The following is an 18,841-nucleotide window of genomic DNA, read 5'->3' on the forward strand; positions in this document are numbered from 1 at the left end:
CGTTGTCAAGTGTGCTTTAGTAGACTTTTCAGAATTGTTTACGAGGCTATTAGGTTAAGTCGGGTACAAGTCCCACTGTATTTTTCAACATATTGTATCTTTGTATTTCGATCATTGGATCTTCTTTTGTATCAATGACAACGATCTTCTTTAAAAAATATTCCATCTAGGCCCAGTTTGATGGCCTAAATATTGCCTCATTTGGCATTTACTTAATAATCAGTCCAAGAGATGACCAACGTTACATATTGTCTTGTTGCGTTCTCATGAATTTAATTTAAATTTGAAAATTGTCCTTCTTTGAATTTTTTTTTGCATTTGTTAGTTTTGCACCAAATTTTTGTGGGTTATTAATTCGTCTCGACGAGAGAAATCGGAAAAGTAAAAAAATTTCACTTTTACCCAAGTATTTTGAAAAATAACCACTTTTTAGCGCAAAATGTCGCTAATGTCACTTTTTGCGCTAAAAAAATGGTTATTTCTCAAAATACTTGAGTAAAAGTGAAATTTTTTTTACTTTTCCGATTCGTCTTGTCGAATCAATAGCAGACAAAAATTTGGTGTAAAACTAACAAATGCGAAAAAAAATTCAAATAATAACAAAATTCTCAAATTTAAATTAAATTTAAGTTAAGTTCATAAGAACACAATGGAGAAAATTAATGACAAATCATGAAACAAGTTGATTAACGAGACAATCTTGAAGAGAGTGCCCGTAGATTATGCTAGTTCTCTATTAATTTTTAGATCCAAGTCACATATAATATTGCACTCCGATCGATGGATTTTTGGGATCGGAGTACCACGTGCTCGGCACCCAAAAATTTCTCCAGAATTAGACAAACTGATATGGCCTTCTCTAATAAAGCATAGGCCACTCTTACATTATCTCTCCAATAATAACTATTACTGTACATCCATACCCACCATATGCAACGACAAAGAATAAGGCCTCCTTTTCTCCAATTTTCTGAATTCCAATACTAAATACAACCCGGCCGTGTTGCTCAGATCGAGATCAACTTGCTAGGTAGAAAATGGGCTCTGAAACGCCAAAACCTCACGTAGTTATTGTCCCATTTCCAGCGCAAGGCCATGTCTCCCCCATGATGCAACTATCCAAGCTCCTCCACTCCAGAGGCTTCCACGTCACCTTCGTCAACACCGAGTTCAACCACAGACGTCTGATCAGGTCTCGAGGACCGGAGTCGGTCAAGGGACTGACCGACTTCCGCTTCGAGACCATCCCGGACGGGCTTCCGCCGTCCGACCGGGACGCGACACAGGAGGTGCAGCCGCTGTGCGACTCGACCCGGAAGAACTGTCTTGTTCCGTTTGTGGAGCTGTTGCACAGGCTGAATTCGACGCCGGGGGTGCCTCCGGTTACGTGCGTGGTTTCCGATGGGCTTATGAGCTTTGGTATTGAAGCAGCCAAAGAGGTTGGAGTTCCAGAGGTTCAGTTCTGGACTGCTTCGGCTTGTTCGTTCATGGGGTACCTCCATTTTCGAGAGCTCATTAAAAGAGGCATTTTCCCATTGAAAGGTACACATATGTGTTTTGGTTCCAATTATTTATCAGTAATTATGTGTTTGTATTTTCTAAATGCAATTAAACAGCTTATTTATGCCTTTTTTCTAAACTTTAGTTCCAATTCTTTATTTATACAGAAGATGAAAAGAATTCAAAAAGTAAAAAGTTTTGACAAAGTCTTAGTAGAAAAGAAAAGAATCATAATAAAAAACAAAAAATAGATTAAAACTCTACTCGTATATCGTTTCTATTCATTCAATGACAGAAGCCCCAAAAAATTTAACAAAAACTAAAAATGCTCACTTGAAAGCGGATAAAGTAAAAAAGAAAGGTATAACTTATAAGTTTTTTTTGTCTGTGTGTCCATTTAATTTTGAGATATATTTTTGAGATAAAAATGCTTATAGGTTTGAGTATTTTTTACATCTTTAGTCAAATTTTTAACATTTTAATAAATTTTTTGACTTTTTGAATAGAAGTACGCTATATGGCGTAGTATATAAATCAAAAAAAAGTAGAAAAATAAGTAGAAAATTTTATTAAAAAATCACTAAAAACGAAAAAACATGAATGGTGAAACAATCAAAAATTTTGAAGAGAATATTACTGAGATGGGAACCAAATTAACAAAGTGTTATTCATGTTGGAAATTGATTTTCGTATTCCATTTTTGTACGCAGACGCTCTATTTTGTACATGAAATTACCAGTCACTTCATGTTAAAAGAAGAGCACCTACGTACAAAAGTGGAGCGTCAAAATCAACGTCCACACATGTTTTATTTTAACAATGCTCTCTTTGCTCTCAATTTTATTGCCATCAAGATTTTCGTAAGAACTCAAATTCAACTTTGACGTTTACAGATGAGAACTTCATGAGCGATGGTACTCTTGATACTCCCATTGATTGGATACCGGGCATGAGGAACATCCAACTCAAGGACCTCCCGAGCTTTCTGAGAACCACCGACCCCAATGATATCATGTTTGATTTCCAGGGAGAGGAAGCACAAAATTGCTTGAAATCTCCAGCGATAATCTTCAACACCTTTGATGGATTCGAACAGGAAGTGTTGGAGGCAATCTCTTCAAGATTTCCCAACATTTACACCATCGGACCACTTAGCTTGCTGTGCAAGCAAGTGAGTGATAGCCAAGTCAATTCACTGAATTCAAGTCTATGGAAAGAGGACCCAAAATGTATTGAATGGCTAGACCAAAAGGAGCCTAACTCAGTTGTGTATGTGAATTATGGAAGTGTCACAGTGATGAGTGGGGAACACTTGAAGGAATTTGCATGGGGGCTTGCAAACAGCAACCACCCATTTTTGTGGGTTGTTAGGCCTGATGTTGTCATGGGTGATTCAGCAAAACTGCCTGAAGATTTCTTAGAGGAGACCAAGGATAGAGGATTGCTAGTGAGTTGGTGCGCTCAAGAACAAGTGCTGGGTCACCCGTCTGTGGGGGCATTCCTGATGCACTGTGGGTGGAATTCCATGACAGAAGCAGTGTGCGGAGGCAAGCCGGTGATTTGCTGGCCTTTCTTCGCAGATCAACAAACGAATTGTCGATATGCATGCACGCACTGGGGCATGGGAGTAGAGGTGAACTACGATGTGAAGCGCGACGAGGTTGAAGCTCTTGTTAGGGAAATGATGGAAGGGGAAGGGGGGAAGAAAATGAGAAGCAAAGCCAAGGAGTGGAAGAAGAAAGCAGAAGAAGCTGTAGACGTTGGGGGATCATCTTACAATAACTTTGATAGGTTCATAAAGGAAGCTCTTCTACATAAAGAGTAAATCAGATAATAATTGGAGAAGTACTGCTGCAGTCCAAGAAAAATGCTCCCCTCAATAACTGCCCGAAATCCAATGAGTCCATCCCTTAATTGTGATTTCTGGGCATTTTTCTCGATCTGTTTATCTTGAACCATAGAGCTTTCCATACTATTACTCCATGTGTCTATGTAAAAGGAGTTGTATATGGTTGATGCAGCACAATTGTAAGGAAACACAAAATTAGCACGAGTTAAAATCCGTTGATTCGCGCACGAATATCCGAAATTTAAATCCCTCTTTATACCTTTTGATTCTTAGAATACTCAAGAATAAAGGCATCAAATACTTAATTTGTTGATTCCGCAGAATATCAAAAATTTGGAAGATACAAGAGATTCTCTCTCTCAAACTCAATATATTGAATCAACTGCTTTGCATAAGACTTGCATACGTATTAATACTAGACTAGACTCAACTCTTGATATTCCCAAGACACAAATACCCTAAAATCAACCTTTTGATAAATGACTCTTTGATTAACTCAATGACTCTTTAATTTACAAAATGACTTCAAAGACTATGACCAAACAATTAAATAGATTCAACGACTCTTGGATTTACGAAATGACTTTAAAGACTATGATCAATTAAATAGGCACTAATTAGACTATGACTAGAAATTAAATATCAGGTCGCGCTTCCATTATTTTCCCCGCTCAAAGCAGTCCAAGTACCGATTTGCTATTAGGTTTGCATCAATGGTACTTGATACTAATCAAATGCGATCCTTGGCATCGAAAGAAAGATGTGATTTTAAATAACTGGAGTACATGAGTTTTCGTAAAACTGCCAAAGAAAAGAATTTAAAGTACAAAACCCTTCTCCATTCATGGTTTGACCAATAAAGCCAAGTACGATTTTGTTCACCCACCTAAAAAGTGGTTGAACATTCGTATCTCCTTATTGGTCGCTACTATCACCTTACATCTTGTCTCGTCTTTAACCATTGTGCAATTAAACCATAGTTAACAATATAAAAGGAAAGGAGTGAATCAAATCTATGGTGGAGACCCTAACCAAGAGTACTCGTTGTACACTTCACCTACGATTTTGATTTAACGGTTTTCGTGTAATTTTTTTATTTTTTATTTGGGTATTTCTGAAACAAGTGGTGGCATGTGGCACACCCCCACCAGCTAGCTCCACCCCTGCCCAAGACTTTCTCTCTCCCCCTAGAACTCTCTCGGCTCAACAATTATTTAGTACAGTACGGAGTATAATATAGGTTTCCGATGGTTTCGGTGGACTTTATTGAAATGGTTTTCCACCAAATAAATTGTAGTTTACTCAACCCTGACGAGGCCACTTTTGTCTTACTTGATCAAGCAACCCACTTAAGCCACGTTCTTGGTTCTTACTTTTCCCTACAAAAAATATTTCCGGCCAAAACTAATCTGAAGAGATGGGAGTTGGACCTGGAGAACAGAGGCACAATTGGACAGGACATGCTCGAGAGATTTTTGGTTATTTAAGAACCACATATAGTTAGCTTTGCTTCAACAGAGGCTTTTAGTCACTGTAACTATGAGTACCGAAACATCAGAAAGAAAGCCCCATGCAGTTTGTGTACCTTTTCCGGCACAAGGGCATGTAACCCCCATGATGAAACTAGCCCAACTTCTGCACTCAATAGGCTTCTTCATCACCTATGTCAACACAGAATTCAACCACAAACGCTTGGTCCGGTCTAGAGGACCAGAGTACGTCGAGGGCTATGTCGGTTTCCAGTTCAAGACAATTCCAGACGGGCTTCCGCCATCCGATCGTGATGCGACTCAAGACCCTGTGGCGCTCTGCGCTTCACTCCGAACAAATTGTTTGGGGCCGTTTCGGGCTTTATTGACCGAGCTCAATTCATCAGCAGGAATGCCTCAGGTTTCGTATGTGGTTTCTGATGGAGTCATGGGCTTCGGGAGAGAAGCTGCAGAAGAATTGGGGATTCCGGAGGTTCAGTTTTGGACTGCCTCAGCTTGTGGACTCATGGGATATCTTCAATACCCTGAACTTATCGAAAAAGGAATTGTCCCATTCAAAGGTACTTAATAATTCCCTTGAGCGCTCCTAAGCGTGTCACCTGGAAACTAGCTGTGTTCCAGTATCTGTCATAGTAAGCAACAAACGAATTTGATACCTTGATACATATCTGCACCTGACCCATACCAGAATCTGTGTAACATAGCTAAAATCGAAACATTATGCCATAAAATTTCAACATTTGCTCACTTATAATGTACTGCATTCTTAATTTGTCCCTTCAATTTTTTGGAACGTATAAGGTGATCTAAGCTAATTTATATCCTTCATGTTTTGCCAGATGAGAGTTTCACAAGTGATGGCTCCCTTGATACACGAATAGATTGGATCCCAGGCATGAGAAACATCCGACTGAAGGACATCCCATCCTTCATCAGAACCACAGATCCTGAAGACATCTTGCTCAATTACTTAAAAGAGGAAGCGCAAAATTGCTTAAAATCATCTGCAATCATCTTCAACACTTTCGACGCATTGGAGGATGAAGTGTTGCAAGCTATCTCTTCGAAGTTCCCTCACATTTACACTCTGGGTAATCCATTACAAACAGAAAAACTCTATGAATAATCAACAAAGAAGCGTTGAGGCTGATAAGGGACTTAAGTCACATAAAACACGTGTGTGAGTGTGAGCGAAAGCGGGAGCGAGAGCGTCAAATCACATTTCAAAAACATCCTGAACTACTAAAACTCGTGAGAGGTGGAGTGTGGACCGAGAATTGAGAGCAGGAGTGGATAGTTCTAGTCCAGGAAGTGACAATTCCTTGTTAATAGGGACACACGCATGGCAAGGTTAGGGACATGACAGAATATGCACAAATATCTTGCATCTTTTTAGCTGTTTTTCATATGAATACCCATGTGCAGAAACAACTTTTACTATTACTTGTAATTCATACTTTTACAACTTCAATACTACGACTTGCATAACGTATACCTGCAGGGCTGCACCCTTTGTATAATTCAAGAAAGTTAATTAATTGGAAATGGCACCTTCCATACGTATCCCACAATTTTCCGGGTGTGTCTGACAGTTGGTGCTTCATAGATGATCAATACGAAATGATTTGACAAGTCCATATAATTTTTTTTTGTAAATATTGGGTAACTATATCATTCCTTACACGTTACAGGGCCAGTATCCTTGTTAGCATGGAATGTCATCGGTGACAAAGCCAAGTTGCTAAATTCAAGTTTATGGAAGGAAGACAGAGAATGTCTCAAATGGCTGGATCAAAGAGAATCAAAGTCAGTTGTGTACGTAAACTATGGATGCTTGACTGTAATGACGGATCAGCATCTGAAGGAATTTGCATGGGGGCTTGCAAATAGCAAGCGGCCATTTCTGTGGATTGTTCGACCAGATGTTGTAATGGGTGATTCTGCAATATTGCCCCAAGGCTTTCTTGAGGAGACTAAAGATCGAGGAATGGTAGCAAGTTGGTGCCCACAGGTACAAGTGCTTTCCCACCCATCAATTGGTGTTTTTCTAACACACTGTGGCTGGAACTCTACATTGGAAAGCATATGTGGAGGAGTACCCATGATGTGCTGGCCTTTCTTTGCCGAGCAACAGACGAATTGTCGATATATTTGCACCGAGTGGGGGGTTGGAATGGAGTTTAATGAGGATGTGAAGCGCGGAGAAATTGAAGAATTTGTTAATGAAATGATGGAAGGCAACAAAGGGAAACAAATGAGGAGAAAGGCTCTGGAATGGAAGAAGAAAGCAGACGAGGCCACAGCTGTTGGAGGTTCATCTTACAAGAACTTTGATAGGTTCATCAAAGAAGCTCTTCATTATAGTGAGTAGTGAAGGTTTACAGGTTTAGACTGTTTAGTGCTCGAAGCCCTTGTCGAACACTTACATAGGGAGTAGGAAGGTTTACTAGTTTAGTGCTCGAAGCCCTTGTCGAATGCTTATTGACACCACACCTCAGCACTACCTATTTTGCAATGAAAGCCTGCTTCAATACACACTTGTGTGTAATATTTTACTTACTATAATTTTTATACCGGTTCTACCAAGTATTTTATATCAGTTGTACTAACTAGTCATCATGAGTCATGACAAACAATAGAAAGAAGTGATGACGGACTTCTGAAATGGAAATTGTTACATGATATCTCACTAACTCCTCTAATTCATAGTCATTAGACTGCATTAATAAAGTTTTGGAATTTGAAATGAACCCCATAGAAAATAACGCCATAAGAACAGCTGAACTGCCACCTCAAATTAATATGTTCTAAAATTGGTTTCTTCGTACAGCATTACTCTGGCAAGATTTATTGATAGTTACCAAACACACAGGACAGAAAGAGAGAGGCCTTTATTGCATAGTAATCGTTGAATATTTACAAATATAAACCTTGAAATAGAAACAGTCAATGAATGCAAAACAAAGAACCATTCAAATTTAGGATTTTTCTTTATCAAAACAAAAATTATGGTTACCAAATATTACTTTGTGGAATAAGAAAAAGTTGGTAACCGCATTGTGATGATGAGAAACCAAAGATACCTGCAATCTGTTAAAAGCAAGTAACAACCAGAGCAGACGAGCTATGAGCAACGGAATCTGTTAGTTCCCTAAGTCGCAGCAACATCATCTTGAAGCAACAACTCTAAGTCCTTCAATCTGCAGGGGTCATATGAACAACAGTATATGAAGAGGATGTGAACACACAGAACAAAATACCCTTCTTTAGAAACTGAATAAGTACTATACCTTACACTATTCAAGTCAGGGTAGATTCCTATTGCGTCTTCAAAATCCTATAGTAATTGAAGACATTAGGTTGCAACAGACATTTTAAATATAACAAACACCATCCCAGTAAAATACCTTATGGCTCTCTCACCTGATTAGCTGTAGATGGAGTATATGTAATAACACATGACATCCCAGCACTTGTGGCAGCCTGCATTGGTTAAACTAAATTAGTATCCTGGGTTCAATAACCATGAAGCAATTTCCTGATAGTTGGAACAAGAAGGAGGCCTCTGGGGCAAAGTCGGACCGATCAAGGACATATGATGGAAGAATGATAGAAGTTTTTGTTGACTGGTTCCCCTGCAAGAAAGAGGCCATGGAGAGAGTGGTCCCCGAACCAGATCAGCTGCCGACAGCTGCTTTTCGTGCGCCCTTCGACGCTGTGTTTTTCTTGCATGCATTGCCGGCCATCAATGGCCTTTTGTGTTCTTCTTCCTTCTCTGTGTGTGTATATATGTGTAGGGTGAAATAGAGAGAGTGGTAGAGGACATAGAGAGACCAGAGTGCTTGAGAGAGAGAGTTCATGTTTGTACTCCATTATTTGCAATTGAGTAAAAAATAGTGTGTCTCTCCATGGAGCGGGCATTTGGCCAAACCACGTTACAAATCTTGGTATGGGTTGCGTGGGGGCTGGTTCACCAGCCCCAAGATGCGGCCAGGAGTAATTCTTTGCGGTCAGAAGTAATTTTTTGTGGCCAAGAGCAATTCTTTGCGGCCAAGTATAATTCTTTGCGGCCAAGAGTAATTCTTTGCGACCAGTAGTAATTCTTTGCGACCACAAGTAAAACTTTGTGGCCAATAGTAATTCTTTGCGGCCATACTAAACTAAACGACCATGAGGAACCAGGGAGCAATTGCGAAGCCAAGCCATATAAAGGTAGTTCAGGATCAAAATACCAAACAGAATATATAGATGGCGTGAACATGAAGGCATTGTAACAGATAAATCAAATTTGTAACCCCACAACTTCATTCCTTGATGTACGAGCATTTATGTTTTGAAAACATTAACTCGTAGATTTAAGCGTCATCATAAAGTATGAGCTTAACCTGTAGCCCAATAACAGAATCCTCCACCACCAAACATTCTTTCCCTGAAACACCCAGCTTCTGCAAGGTGTAAGAGATCATAATTATGACAAACACCAAATAAATCATCATCTTAGACATATATGCACAAAATCCCACACACCGGCTTACCGTAGCAGCTGTCAAATAAATTGAAGGATCAGGCTTCTTTTCTTTCACATCATCGCCTACAAAAATAAAATAGAACTGGAAATAAAACTTCTCCAAAAAGTAGAACAAAAGGGAAAGATAATGAATGATACTTGCAACGAGTTCATTGTCTATCTAATGTAGCTTAAATTCAAGGTCGTTTTCCATTTTGGTCTCCTTCAACTAAGTTGATGCACTGGGTGAAAGTACTATATGGTCAATGAATCATGTTCCAAGAAGTTTGGTTAATCAAGGTAAGAATGCATCTATAGAGACTGAATGCGCATTCCTGCTTGATTCCTGTAATTTCCAATTACATTGGTTGCTTTGGGAATTATTGAACTCATTATGCAGGAAAAATTTTGCAACCTAAACATTGGTTACATTCTTAAAAGTCAAAAAAATACCAAGACCAGTACTTCCACTGTCACTATTATCTTCAGAATTGCTACCAGCACAAACCCATATTTTTTAGCTGTACCAAACTATATCACGGAGCAACAGATACCATGGTGTCAAAAGACGTAAGTAACAGAATTAAACATAATGTGCTATATCCTCTTTAGCTCGAACTGAAGTCATGTTGTGTCATTATGTAATACCCATGACTGTTGAAGGTACGTTATATTCTTCGGTCGCCAATGGTTCCAAAAGATTAAGTTGTTAGGAAATGGACCCAAGCGTGCACACACACACGCACACGCACAACCCCCAAATACGATTGGTACTGATTTGGGCATAGAAGAATCAATTGCTACCGTGAAATTTAGGCACGCAAATCCTCAAGGACCTCAACAAGTACTTGATCACAAGGCGAGAACAAGTACAAAAAAATCACTTCCGAAGCTTATATGAACTTACCTGCAAGGAAGCAATCAAGACTCTGGAACCGGTCCTATAAAAAAAGAAAAACAATAAAACATAAATGGAGAGAACAAAGGAACTAGGTCTAGTTGTCTAAGAATTTACTCTGGACTTACCATTCCAATAAGGTTTTCTAGGCATAGTATGACAGAACTTTTTGTTGCAGCAGAGCAAACTGCTAGTTGTTTACCCTATAACCATAACCACAACCGTTTATTCAAAATTGAGATGAAAGATTATAGCATACACCAAAAAAGAATCCATCATGTACACAAGAAATTCTTCCCTAACCCAAATACATTCTGGCTAACAGATGCAAAAAGGTTGGACGGTAGAATGATAAAAGGGTAATTGCATTTAAAAGGTAGTAAATCTTACCGCAGCCTTTGCCTCATCCATCAGTCTCAAAACTCCAGGTCTAGGCTCCACCTGCTCATTAACAACAAGAAATCATTTTCTCCACAATCGTTCATGGACAACATTTTTTGTCCCAAAGACGAGTTACCATGTGATCGTAAAATACTGAGATACATGTCTCTCCTTACAGTTCCAGATTTGATAATCTCTTTGTACCTTTCAGTCTTCCAATCCTATAGATAACCCTCAAATAATTAGTACAACCAAAGAGTAGATGGTATGAGTTTAAAACCTCATCAATCTTTTGAAACAAGGGAAGAAAAACTAAAAAATGAGAACATATGAAACCTTATCACAAAGCCAAATAAGTCCTCAATTGGTCTCAGATTCAGCCCAAATTACAATTATAACGTATTGCAAGCAGCACAACAGAAAAATGGGGGTCCCGGGCCCAAGCCCCTCAGCCGTGTTATGAAAATCACGGCTTAACCTTTAAAGTGATCTGAGTTCATTCATATGCTAAGATGCGACCATTATTCTGTTTATCCAATGTGCGACTTGTCATTCCCACATGTCCAGCAATAATGAATCTTCTGTGTCAATCTTTTTGCCCATAGAAATATACTTCAAGCCGGCCTACCTGAATAGTATCAATCAACTTCGCTCTGGCAGCATCATCCTCTGGAGGTTTCTCAAATATAGAAGAAGACGGCCAACCGTGCTCCTTAAAGTACCTAAACCATTCAAATTCCAATCACAATAGTAATTTGTTGCCAACCTACCTATCTATCTATACTTCTATCTAACTTTCAATATCATGTTACTACCTCCATTCCAAAATGTTTGTCCAGCCCGTAAAACAAAAATTTTAAAATGATACATTTTCTTCAAAAAGAAAAAAATTGAAACTTTTTTCATAAATTAAAAGAACCCAATGGTCTCCAATAAATTACTGAAAAAAGTTTGAATTTTTCATGAAAATTTTGTATTATTTTTAAGTTATCGTTTTGCCGAACAAGATTTTGGAACAGACTAAGTACAATATACTAAGCAGTAAGCACGTGTATCGGTGTATGGCACACGGCATGCTCTCCTTTTTCCAAAAAAAAAAATCCCACAAAAATCTATCTACCTCAGCCGCTAACATTCTCTCGGTCTCTCCCTCAATTTGTTTTCCCTTCAATTCAAACTTTGTCTTTAAATCGTGCATCGACGAGAGATAACTATCATTAAAAATGACAGTTTTACTTACCCAAAAAAATATTTAAAAAAAAAAAAACAGTTTTTCTTTTCGTAACGCGCTTGTATATGAAACATGCAGATGTGCGAAATTCGAGAAATCTAGAGAGAGAGAGAGAGACCATCGCATCTTAGGTTTTCCGCCGCCGATTCGATTCTGGAGCTCGTCGTAGAAGTCGGAGTCCCAGTTGAGGGGCTGAGACGTGGCGGAGGAGGGGCAACGGACGTCGAAGCGAGAGAAAGCGTCGTTGTAAGCCTGTCGATGCAAGTGCTCGGACTCCAGTATCACGCCGTCGCAGTCGAATATCAGAGCTTGCAGTGACCGCGAGGAAACCGACACTGACAGTGGTTTAATCCTGGTGGTTCTTGTGGCGGTGGTTCGGAGAGGAGAGAGAGAGGAGGTGAGGAGAGAGAAGCGAGGAGAGAGAGAGGGAGTGAGAGGGACGAGGAGAGTTGTGCTAGTGGAGGCCATGAATGAAGTGTGGGAGTTCTGGCGGGTATCGTTTGTGTGGTGGGAGAAGTTGTCTGTTCGGTTGTAACGGAATTCAACGGCCGTTAGCTTTGTTCTGACGGCCGTTAGCTTTGTTCTGACGGGGGGGGCAAAAATGTTAACAGTTCAAAAATGTTTTAGCCCAGCCCAAGTGAAGTGCACCTTATGAACTGTCCAGCCCACATCCATGGGCCTAAAACATTTTTGACACAATAATTGAGGCCCATAATGGGTTTTGTGGACCTTTTTGCTGATTGTTATGTATTTTTCTATTTGGATCAGCGTGTGGAAAGAACACGTTGATCCGCATAGGAATCGATATTGTTGTTCTCAATCTTGATTCCTCGTAAGTTGTGTAGTGTGTTTGTAGCAGCTTTTGCTTTTTCATCAGAATTATACTGTGTTTGCTTCTTCTTTTTAAAAGTATTTTTCAAACGATCCTCCTTACTTCTAATTATTTCTCTTTATATTTCTCTTCACTTATTACTCCTACTATTTTTTAAAAAAAAAATTTAAAAAGTGTTCCAAACAAAGTATTAAATTTTTAAAAATTCTTAAAAGTGATTGCTATAAGGATTATTCTAACATCCTCCCAAAAGGTGTGTAGGATAATATATAGGTAAAAGGTGAATTAATATTCGAGAAAAGTGTATTTGATACTTATAAAAGTGTATTAATATCCATGAGATATTGATGAGAGCAAACTATTGACACGTTGAAGTCCCATATAACATGTTAGTTCCTAACTGCGCCTAAACAACTTATATCTCGGCCTTTGGATTCAAAGAGCGTGAAGTCAAATTTTACTCGGTATCAGATCAAAGCCCGTGATCAAATTAATTCAAGTGGTGAGCCCATCATTACGAGAAAGCATGGAAAATCAAGACCGAATGCAAAATATCGAATTCATTGGAGTGGAGAATGGTCCTGGTCATGTCTAGAGCTACGGATGACACATGGCCCCATTGGCTAGAGTTGTAAGCCAATTGGGCACAAAGGAATTTTAGTTTGAATGGTAGTATTAGATATATAGCAAATCAATTAGGCAAGACAACCTCTTCATAGATTTTAATGACCAAAAAGGAGAGTTTAGAGCTAGAGGGGATTTGTTTTCTTTATGAGCTGGGCAGACATATATAACAAGTGGAGGGGTTTTTTCCCTGATTTGGATATCAACCTATTAGTCGAATCGAATGATCGACTTGGTTTATCAAAGTTAATATTTAAATATAAGATATTTACTATAATAATTTTGGCTTAAGTCTTGAAGCAGAGGAGGAACATTTTTTGTTATATATAAAACGGTCTTGTTATTGTCAGCCCACTGGGTTGACGATAAGCACACTAGAAGACAAAAAAAAATACGTATTTTTGTGTATTTTTTATACCCTTTAATACACATTCACACACTCACTATTGTTAGTCCATTAGGCTGGTTTTAGAATTTTCATATATAAAAAGGCCTTAACGACATATTATCTATGGTGGTTAAGATTAATTAGCCTCTAAATCATTGTGCAAAAATAAAAGCAAAAAATCATATATTTGTGGGTATGGATTCCAAAACCTTAGTTGCTTTTCTCAACAGGTAATCTCCATACTTTGTCGTGATAGCTTAATTGTTTTCTTTTGTCAATGTTTATTTAATTTTTAGTTAAAAAAATTAATCACACTTTGTTAACTAGGTTAGGGTTTAATCACTTTGGGTTATTTTGTTTTTCCTAAAAAAAATCATCCGAATTTGTTTGGAATTATTGACATATTATCCTCTGTTTAGGTGGAGGAGGTTAGCAAGACCGAATATGAAGGTTGATTAATGAGCATGGGGTGATCCCACTAGGCCCAGCGGCCATAGACATGAAGCAAGAGTTGCGGTACCATAGTTTTGCTTACCCTACATAACCAATATTGGAACTTGGCGATCCCATCTCAGGACAAAAGCTCCTACTGGTAGAAAGGGACAAGGCCTATCAACCAGACCAAACATGCCCTCAAGCCGTATCGCATACTATTGTCTCCATTATTGCTAGATAGAGCATAGGATTTGGATCCTTCTTCCCCGTTCCAGAAGAATTGGACACCCTAGCTAGTAGGAGTATCATTTTGGGTCTTTTCCGGACTCACTTTGATGATTCAAATTGTTCTTATTGAGTACATACATAAACCATGTCAGAAATCGCAAAATACATTAATCTGAAATTACCTGAGTTCCAGTCAAGTGTTGCAATCCGTTTTTTACAAGTTCAACCATGTTAAAAATCACCCAGTGCCCCCAAGAGCGGAGGGAGGTGTTAAAAAGTCAGGTCAAGCGACCCCACTAAGTAGGAAAATCTCTCAAATTACATGTAATTTTCACTAATTACTACTAGTAATATTTTACACATCTAAGTCTCATGCACTGATAGTAAAAAATTGCCCAATACAAAGACAAACAGTAATATTGCTCTAAACATTCAAACCCCCAATTTTGAAATTCTTGCCCCCGCCATGAGTTCCTACCATAGTCACGTAAAAATTTTGCAATTGTCTTCGTTCTTGGTCTCAATTTCTACTTTCGTTTTCAATTTCTACTCTCAGTATCAATCCTCGCTCAATTCACGTTTATTATTGAATTTGGCTTGAATTCAAATGGCACTTTTGAGGATCCCGAGAGGATAACGAAACTGACCAAAACCAAACAAATACGAATACTAGCTTCTGGAGTTAAGTTTTGGGGTGGTGCACTGCGCACACCGAGTAAATTACCAAATACGAAAAAGCATTAGCAGCAGCAGCACCATTACCAAAACGAGACTGGGAAAGTCTGTTACAACTTCTGTACAAATCTGTTTGACATCTCAATGTACACTCATTGCTTACGTACACACAACCCCCCCATTCATTATGTCTTGTCTCTAGGGAAAAAAAATAATCAGTCACTGATGGAACGAACAACGCCCTATTCAAGAAGAGAACGGACTATAAGTACCACCAATATGCGGTCGGAGCCACCATCCTCACGGAGAGAATCCTTGTAGAGGATCCCGATCGGCCGGACTGTACAAGTGTAGATTAATCAGCCCACGACAGAGAAATCGTCTCCAAACAAACAAACTCACACACACACATATATATATATATAGTAGTACATTAAGTAGAAGCAGTACTACTTAAGGAATTTTAATTAAGGCTGGAAAATTGGGATTTTCTAGTAGAATAATTAAGGGTTGAAGAAGTGGTCGCGGCATCTGCATTTCCAGCCAAGAGGCTTGTAATTGGTGTACTTGTTGGTGAAAGACGAAGACGATGGAGATGAGTCGTCGGAGAACTCCGTGGGGGTGAGGCCTGGTTGGAACCGGTCGTGACTCGGCATGGTTGGTACTTGAACTGCAAAGCAAGGGTGGCACTGGTTGCACTTGTTGTGGCAACTGGGCGGGGTTGAACCCAATCTGGTCTTCCCTTCAAGTAACGAACCCTGTGCACACGTTATTAACCAACACGATTAACTCAACTCAATCGTCTACCGGTAGCAAGATGTGCATAAGATAATTTGAGCATTCCTACTTGCAATTAATGTTTCCAAAATAATTTCAAGTGGTCCTTTACAATCCACAAAAATATCTTGTCGCAATAAAGTCTATAGAATCTACATAATCTTGTGACTGCACAAGTTTCATGACCATTCCCGCTGGACTATAATTTTTTTAAACTAACTACCCAAAAAAAAAAGACTCTCTCTCTCTCTCTCTCTCTCTCTCTCTCTCTCTCTCTCTCTCTCTCTCTCTCGTATAGTTTCTTTTTTTTAACAGGAAAATTAATTTCACTCCCCTTTTTTATAAATGCACTGAGCTTGTCTTTTTTTTTACTAAAAAAATAGAGCATTTGTCAAAAGAAAAATTGGAGAGTGGAATTCACTACCCTTAACAAAATGATACTCTGTTAAAAATATTCATTAGCCTTCATTTATTGGTTTATATTTCCGCTTTCTGTTGTTCTTAAAAGATGTGTACACGTACTTCTTGAAAAGTCAATGACAAAAATCAGTGACTACAGTATTCTTTTTTACACTTTCAAATAACAGAGTGAAACATTTCAAAGGTAAATAAATAAATAAAAGGTAATTAAATTATATTTTCGCCCCTTCAATCAGTTAAAATCTTCAAGAGGGACAAGATTCATAACGGAGACAGCACCTTTCGACATAAAAATTACTGTAAGATTTTTCGCGAGTGTTTTTTAAAAATTTGTACTAATGTAAATATCTCAATAAATTCTTTAAATTGGACAAAACGATTACAAATTTATATGAACACCCGTTATTTTTAAATTTTTAAAGAATAATCTTACAAAAAGAACAAAGGTACAAGGACTGCTAATTCAGTGGTAAAATTTCAGAACATGACATTCCGTGCATATATTACCAAAGATTAGATCTGTTTCACTCCTCTCGTGTTCATATACCTCTTCGGTTCCGGATTACATGAATACCGTTGTTATTTTTATGGCGTTAAAAAAGAATATAGAACGAAAGGAGTAGGGAAAATACGAGATAGCTAGCACCATATATGCTGATTTTGTGTGTCAACCAATATTTTTGTGAAAGCTCCAGTAAATCCATTTGAATGTACTTTTATTGTGCTGATAATACAAACACGTGATAATACAGTACTCTATACATACATACATATATATATATATATATATATATATATATATATATATAGAGAGAGAGAGAGAGAGAGAGAGAGAGAGAGAGAGAGAGAGAGAGTTACCCGAGAAGTGTCTGCAGGAGGTTGTATTGGAGAAGTGAAGCAAGTGACTGGAGGGAGAAGATGGATGATGATAACAAGTGTAATAATAAGGGTACTAGTGGTACGTAAGAGAGACAATTGAAGTGCTGAAATATTCATGGCCATTGAAGCATCTTATCTCCTATATATTCTCACAGGCCGTTAACAAATTCAAAGATGGAACGAATCCCATTTGCTTGCTGATTGGCTATGAGCTAGCTAGCTAGTTAACAACACTGTTGGATGTAAAATGTCTTCAGTTTTTTCTATTTTGTGGGATAAAAAGGAAGGAGGTAGGGGTCTGGCTTGAAATACTGGAGAGAGAGAGAGAGAGAGAGAGAGAGAGAGAGAGAGAGTGAGTGTGTGAAAAGAACCAGTCGGGAGAAGAAAACAAAAAAAAAAATGAAACTATTGGGAAGGAAATCAGATGGTGGGGGAAGGGGGAACGAACGTTGAGGGGTCACAGTGGTTCTTCTACCCCTAATGGCCTATAAGACTTTTGGCTAGTAGTAGCTGTGCCGAAAGTGAGAGGACTGTGAATTTCCGACGTACCCAAAAGAAAAAAAAGAAAAAAAAAGTGAGAGGACTGTGTCCTATACACTGGCAATTGGGTGGGTACCACATGGTGTTTGTTCGACTCATCTAAACCGTCCAAAAGAATTTTGGATGGTTTGGATTTTGAAAAAAAAATTCTCCGGAAAAGTTAAACTCTTCCTTGGAAAATGTTTTTTTAAAATATGAACCGTCCAAAACACTTTTAAACAGTTTGAATGCATTAGCTAGCACCAAATAAAATATACCCACCCGATGCCGAAAAACTTCTCCCGGCAATTTTGTATGGCCCTAGTGGAGTAAATTTGACGAAGGTTAATTTTAATTTTAACAATAAAACTATATGGGTAGTTCGTGTTAAAGAATCCAACTCCAAATTAATTGGCAAAGAGTGGAGAGGCCTCCCATGCTCATATACTAGGTTTTGAGGAGATAATTAACCGATGTGGGACAAATCTCAATCCTCGCCCGTGCGACCCTGATTCGCACGTGGAGAGGTCAACGAAGGATCAGAATCCAACTCCAAATTAATTGACAAAGAGTGGAGAGGCCTCCCAGACTCATATACTAGTTTTTGAGGAGATAATTAACCGATGTGGGACAAATCTCAATCCTCGCCCGTGCGACCCCTGATTCGCACATGGAGAGGTCAACGAAAGATTCGGAACACATGGATCACAATGAAACAAAGTGCAACTATGGCACAAACAAATAGGAAAAGCCTCCGAAAGCCTAGCTCTGATACTATGTTAAAGCATCCAACTCCAAACTAATTGGCAAAGAGTGGAGATGCCTCCCAGACTCATATACTAGTTTTGGAGGAGAAAATTAACTGATGTGGGACAAATCCCACCAGTTTGGAGAAAACAAATGAAATGGAGTGTAAAAAAAAAATTAAGGGGTAGTTTGGTCTCCAAAATAAATTTTTCTCTTTATCCAATATTTTAACTACTTTCACTACTTTCTACAATAGTGGGGTTTAATGAACCTTATCAAGTGATTTATCATTTGCCTTAGAGGCACATATTAACAAAACCCTTTAAACAAAATGACGTTCAAATTATTTGTATGGAATCCAAGATTCGTTCCACACAATCTGATGCATTCCATCTTGCTTTCATTAGGGTTGGTCTCACGCGGTGGATCCTTACTCTAACATTCCTTCATTGATTCACTAA

General features: G+C 38.6%; 4 protein-coding genes across 7 annotated transcripts; 2 read left to right on the forward strand and 2 right to left on the reverse strand.

The window, feature by feature from the left end:
- The first annotated feature begins 861 nt into the window (after window positions 1-861).
- Window positions 862-3,608, forward strand: LOC131298222 (linamarin synthase 2-like). Its single transcript, XM_058323575.1, has 2 exons — window positions 862-1,542; window positions 2,394-3,608. Exons 1-2 carry the CDS (start codon window positions 1,038-1,040, stop codon window positions 3,323-3,325), a joined length of 1,437 nt encoding a protein of 478 aa, XP_058179558.1. The 5' UTR covers window positions 862-1,037; the 3' UTR covers window positions 3,326-3,608.
- A 969-nt stretch (window positions 3,609-4,577) lies between these two features.
- Window positions 4,578-12,390, reverse strand: LOC131298226 (haloacid dehalogenase-like hydrolase domain-containing protein At4g39970). Of its 3 annotated transcripts, none has more exons than XR_009190472.1 (12): window positions 11,975-12,390; window positions 11,254-11,347; window positions 10,802-10,846; window positions 10,635-10,685; window positions 10,373-10,447; window positions 10,254-10,287; window positions 9,375-9,430; window positions 9,225-9,284; window positions 8,263-8,322; window positions 8,130-8,176; window positions 7,923-8,039; window positions 4,578-5,463 (listed from the first exon to the last, which is right to left on the reverse strand). XR_009190472.1 is itself a non-coding variant. In XM_058323579.1 (11 exons), the coding sequence occupies exons 1-11, from the start codon at window positions 12,322-12,324 to the stop codon at window positions 7,991-7,993; spliced, it is 921 nt and encodes a 306-aa protein (XP_058179562.1). In that variant the 5' UTR covers window positions 12,325-12,390; the 3' UTR covers window positions 7,711-7,990. The 3 variants fall into 3 exon arrangements, 1 of the variants encoding a protein (XP_058179562.1); XR_009190471.1 differs by lacking the exon at window positions 4,578-5,463 and adding an exon at window positions 5,522-5,926; XM_058323579.1 differs by lacking the exon at window positions 4,578-5,463 and having other exon boundaries at window positions 7,711-8,039.
- Window positions 4,889-7,433, forward strand: LOC131298225 (7-deoxyloganetin glucosyltransferase-like). 2 transcript variants are annotated; one of them, XM_058323577.1, is made up of 4 exons: window positions 4,889-5,399; window positions 5,679-5,930; window positions 6,531-7,215; window positions 7,281-7,433. In XM_058323577.1, exons 1-3 carry the CDS (start codon window positions 4,889-4,891, stop codon window positions 7,208-7,210), a joined length of 1,443 nt encoding a protein of 480 aa, XP_058179560.1. In that variant the 3' UTR covers window positions 7,211-7,215; window positions 7,281-7,433. The 2 variants fall into 2 exon arrangements, with proteins under 2 accessions (XP_058179560.1, XP_058179561.1); XM_058323578.1 differs by lacking the exon at window positions 5,679-5,930.
- Window positions 12,391-15,091: 2,701 nt separating the features above from the next.
- LOC131298227 (EPIDERMAL PATTERNING FACTOR-like protein 1) lies at window positions 15,092-17,632 on the reverse strand. Its single transcript, XM_058323581.1, has 2 exons — window positions 17,094-17,632; window positions 15,092-15,796 (listed from the first exon to the last, which is right to left on the reverse strand). The coding sequence occupies exons 1-2, from the start codon at window positions 17,235-17,237 to the stop codon at window positions 15,542-15,544; spliced, it is 399 nt and encodes a 132-aa protein (XP_058179564.1). The 5' UTR covers window positions 17,238-17,632; the 3' UTR covers window positions 15,092-15,541.
- Window positions 17,633-18,841: the final 1,209 nt, after the last annotated feature.

This window comes from Rhododendron vialii, chromosome 8a (genome assembly GCF_030253575.1).
Source record: "Rhododendron vialii isolate Sample 1 chromosome 8a, ASM3025357v1".
Lineage (NCBI taxonomy): Eukaryota > Viridiplantae > Streptophyta > Magnoliopsida > Ericales > Ericaceae > Rhododendron > Rhododendron vialii.

Excerpts from the sequence above, each read along its gene's own strand:
- LOC131298222 (XM_058323575.1), top strand. The coding sequence starts at position 1,038 with ATGGGCTCTGAAACGCCAAAACCTCACGTAGTTATTGTCCCATTTCCA. Across the intron at positions 1,543-2,393 it reads AGGCATTTTCCCATTGAAAG|ATGAGAACTTCATGAGCGAT; the intron begins GTACACATATGT and ends TGACGTTTACAG.
- LOC131298225 (XM_058323577.1), top strand. The coding sequence starts at position 4,889 with ATGAGTACCGAAACATCAGAAAGAAAGCCCCATGCAGTTTGTGTACCT. Across the intron at positions 5,400-5,678 it reads AGGAATTGTCCCATTCAAAG|ATGAGAGTTTCACAAGTGAT; the intron begins GTACTTAATAAT and ends ATGTTTTGCCAG. Across the intron at positions 5,931-6,530 it reads CCCTCACATTTACACTCTGG|GGCCAGTATCCTTGTTAGCA; the intron begins GTAATCCATTAC and ends TACACGTTACAG.
- LOC131298226 (XM_058323579.1), bottom strand. The coding sequence starts at position 12,324 with ATGGCCTCCACTAGCACAACTCTCCTCGTCCCTCTCACTCCCTCTCTC. Across the intron at positions 11,348-11,974 it reads GGAAAACCTAAGATGCGATG|GTACTTTAAGGAGCACGGTT; the intron begins GTCTCTCTCTCT and ends TGAATGGTTTAG. Across the intron at positions 10,448-10,634 it reads TGGATGAGGCAAAGGCTGCG|GGTAAACAACTAGCAGTTTG; the intron begins GTAAGATTTACT and ends TTATGGTTATAG.
- LOC131298227 (XM_058323581.1), bottom strand. The coding sequence starts at position 17,237 with ATGGCCATGAATATTTCAGCACTTCAATTGTCTCTCTTACGTACCACT. Across the intron at positions 15,797-17,093 it reads CTCCTGCAGACACTTCTCGG|GGTTCGTTACTTGAAGGGAA; the intron begins GTAACTCTCTCT and ends ACGTGTGCACAG.